Source organism: Hypanus sabinus, unplaced genomic scaffold (assembly GCF_030144855.1).
Source record: "Hypanus sabinus isolate sHypSab1 unplaced genomic scaffold, sHypSab1.hap1 scaffold_43, whole genome shotgun sequence".
In the NCBI taxonomy this organism is placed as follows: Eukaryota; Metazoa; Chordata; class Chondrichthyes; order Myliobatiformes; family Dasyatidae; genus Hypanus; species Hypanus sabinus.
In genome coordinates, this window is record NW_026781307.1 from 1208962 (window position 1) to 1213056 (window position 4095).

Here is a 4095-nt window from a genome sequence, read left to right on the forward strand (position 1 = left end):
TGTTGAGCAGTTTCCGCTTTACATCACACGAGCCCAGGAGAATGTGCTGATCGCATCAATGGGTATAAAGCCCGAGAAGCACCACGGGGTGAATCCGCACATTTCCACCAGGGGTAGGGAATCGGGAAACAAGCGGCACAGGTTTACGTTGAGAGTTACTCGGGGAACCTGAGGGGGACTTTTCTTGCCTTACGCAGAGAAGTGGTCGGTTTATGCACATGGGGCAAATCTTTTCTACATCTACTCTCGTCATTTTGCAAACAGTTCATCCACAACATTCCCCTGCGCTGCGGGGAATGCAAAGCCAAACGCGTCGAATCGCTGATCAGAGCGGATCGGATCAATCCCCAATAAAACCACAGCGGGACTCCTCTGCACTCACTGCAGTCCAGTCTCACGACGTAGCGGCGAAAACGGGCACACCACTCCAGCTTTGCGGTGCAATGACACAATACAGTCCCTGTTGTTTTTTTTTTACATTACATTACCCGTCTGTAGAACGTCACCCTTCCACACAAACTTATCTCAATTTGCTGCCACCTTCAGGACTCGGACACCAGCCCACCCCGGTTTCCGAACAATCCCTGGCGCCCCAGCACACCTTCTGGTTAATCTCATCCCTCTTCATTTCGCACCATCCATAAGACATCGGAACAGAATTTGGCCATTCAGTCTATCGAGCCTGCTCCGCCAATCCATCATGGCTGATTTAGTGTCCCTCTCAAACCCATTCTCCCTCCATTAATTTAACCTGCACAGATGTCTGTGACAATGACTTTCACGCCACTCTCTTGCTAACGGAAGAGATGTAGAGCCATATTAAGTACGTTACTGCAATCGACATAGACTATCATATGAACTGCGGTGAGAGTAACCTCTCCCCACCGAAGCAATGGAACCATGTACAAACCCTACACGCAACCAACCATCGCAACTATTTTCCCACCCAACCGCCCTCATCTCACTGGAGCGGGGGAGGGAGGGGCGCTGCTGTCCCGCTCAACGCACCGCCGGAAGAGGAAACGCAGCGATGCGATGCTCTGGGACGCTGATTGGACAATCCAGCCAGTGGCCGGAGTCCAACGGTTTGACATCCGCTGTCAGTCTGTGGAAAACAATGTGCTGAGGGACCTTGACTGTTACCGATGGGAACCTCGCCTCCTCATGCCTCCCACTACACAGCGAAAGAACTCCAGAAATATAAAGCTCAAGCCACCCGCAGCGATACATCGACACTGCTCCTTTAAGCAGCCCTGTTCACATTTCCTGTCAAATCCAACATGATTCTGTCACTGCTCCGCACTCGAGGCCAGATACAGAGCGCCCAATTATCTCTTCCACGCCGCTCTTTTATTGGGGGGTGTCCGACCGTGGAATACCAGGCCCCGGCAGCTATTCCAAGGTGCATTTTACGCAGTGGCAGTGGCTGAGGTTGGAGTCCAACCCGGTTTCTAATTTTCTGAAGCATGTCTTTTCTCACTTCCACAATGCTATGGATGCACCTGGAGATTTAACCACATGCTAGTGTGTCAAGACGTTTAGTAACTTTTTTGTGTTGTACTATCTTCCATTCCTCCCAACGCCCCCCCAACAAAAAAACTGTGTCGTTCAAAAGACCTTACCTCCATCTCCATTAGATATATATATATATAAAAAACAGCAGAGGAAAATAATTTACAAAGGACTTCATCCATTTCCCGGGGCTCCTTGTATTACTAAATGTCTCACGTTTCTTATTACATCCGGACTAAACAGCGATTCTGGCTTCTCCCCACTCCTAGGTGGCGAGTCCCGCGATGTGGGCCGCAGCACGGCCGCCATTCCACTGGGAATGCAGGAAAACAGCGCCTCCTACATTTTCACCCAGAGCAATGCCTCCGACCAGTTGGCCATTGACTACCTCGAGGTGGAGCGGAAAAAGAATCCAATACTTAACGAAGTGTGGAAATGTGCACTCGAACGCATGGGAGGTATCCGCCCGCCCGACGGGCTCCGGAGAGAACACCTGTTAGCCGTGTACGCCTACACTGACAGCGTAAGCAATAAATTCTACGAAGAGTTCAACAATGCCGTGCGGATGGATGGAGCTGACGATTCAGTCTACGCAGCTAAATTCCCATTCAAGAGTGTCCATTACCTTCTTTCCGTTGCGGTCGCGAGACTGAGGGAGATCGCGGGCAAGGCACCGGGCACCACTTACAGGGGAATTACAAGACCGGTAATACTTCCGAAAGAACCGAAAATGATATTCGGCTCCTTCACATCTTCGTCGCTCGACAGAAGTATCGCCAAGAAGTACGGCGATCAGACCTTCTTCGAGATTAAATCTCAGTTCGGTGTCGCAATCCACCAGTATTCGCGTAAACCCGCGGAACAGGAGGTGCTCATCCCGCCCTTTGAAGAATTTGAAATCACCCGTTCCCTCAACAGCAAAGGAAAAGACACTGTTTTCCTCAAGGGGGTGGGGAGTAAAGGGGTCCGGGTGAAAGTTGAGCGGGGGGCGGGCGGCGAGATGCGAGTGGTTCGTAGCTCGGGGGCCACCTTTTCCGCCAGTTTGTGCCTGCTGGCGCTGCTGGTTCATATTTGCGCCTAAATGTTGGTCGCCTACTTACAGCTGCGCACCTACGCTGAGCTGCAGGGGGTTTCAATGTATCAGGGGTGGTATGAATGCTTGCTTGCATGTAAGAGAACTGTCGAGCGCTGTATGAAAGGACTTGGGAATCAAGAAAGGAAGCGGGGAGGGACATTAACTGCTGATTTAAAGGAACATTTTAAAATGAATCGCCGAATAGCCTCATTGTGCTTTGTACAAGATTTTACACAGTTGCGGAATTGTCAAATTGTACAGATTCTGCTCCTGGAAACAATGCATCAATGACGGTCTTCAACGCTAATCCATTCAGGCACATTGGGACCGTCGGTTTCTGCACCCTGCCTTTTTCTGCATCGGTCTAAATGCCTCTTAATTGTAACAAAATAATAAAAGTTAATATTGTAAGGGTCTAGTGACAATCGCACTGTCAAAATATAATCGATTTTAATAAACTACTTTCAAAATTGACGCGAAATTTGTCTACTCTGTTGATAAATCGCCAAAGTATATATGATCTGATGTCCGACGCAGCTGGTGAAATAATTATTTGAGGATCGTTAGCTACACGCCCTCAGCGCGCCTGTCGATCAGTCTGTGTCTGATTCCATCGGTTCCAGACTCCACTCCACCACCCCAGAGGTTTTACCAGTCTATGTTGCACGCCATCTCGCAATGGGTCACTCCATCGGTGCTCCCTCTCGCTGTGTCTCGCCATCGTTACCACACCTCTGCCTGTAACTCCATGGTTTATGCCCCTCAGCCCTTTCCTCCTTCTGTATTATCTGACGGCGAGTCACTTCATCCGAAATAGCCCACGTCACTCGACCTATGGTAGCCGCCTGAGTGTTAGTTAATCGATGTTCCGCCACATTTAATTTATCTGCTTTGCCCAACGTCAATCAAGCCATCAGTCCTTTCCCACTCTCGCAGATTAGCCTTCATTATTCCTCTCCAACAGTTATTCCCCTCAGTGTATGACTCCACCTCGAGGAACCCACAGGGCATCAGTCCAGCAGTACTGAACCAAAATGAGTCACGCAACTTGTACTTCCCCAGTGTCACTCCCACGGTGTGACACTCCGTCAATATTACCCCAATATCCCTCTCTTAGCTAATGCTACCCGCCAGTGTTATACCCCTGTGTATGTCTCCCCACCTATTATATTGTATCACCCAATCGATCACGCCGTCAGTGCTACGCCGCGGTGCCGCAATTCATTACTCATGCCAGTGTCCGTCTCTCTTCAGTCCTATCGCACAATCAAAGTATCACACCAGCACGGCGACGCTAAAATGCGCCCCTCCTGCAGCCACACCACAGCCTACCCACAGAGCATCTCTCAATAGGTACAGCAGCACAGTGTCTACTTTCATCAGCACTAACCGGCAGTCTTTCATTCCGGCGTCACTCCACTTTAGTGTGTCCGCCGGCACTTCTCTGTCCGTGTACCCTTCCATCAACCGTGCACACGGGTGTCGCTCTGTCGTTCTGTGTGACATTC

General features: G+C 50.1%; 1 protein-coding gene across 1 annotated transcript; it reads left to right on the top strand.

The window, feature by feature from the left end:
* The first annotated feature begins 1963 nt into the window (after positions 1–1963).
* On the top strand, positions 1964–2593 carry LOC132388870 (erythroblast NAD(P)(+)--arginine ADP-ribosyltransferase-like). The gene has a single exon (XM_059961296.1). The coding sequence runs from the start codon at positions 1964–1966 to the stop codon at positions 2591–2593; it is 630 nt and encodes a 209-aa protein (XP_059817279.1).
* The last annotated feature ends 1502 nt before the right edge of the window (positions 2594–4095 follow it).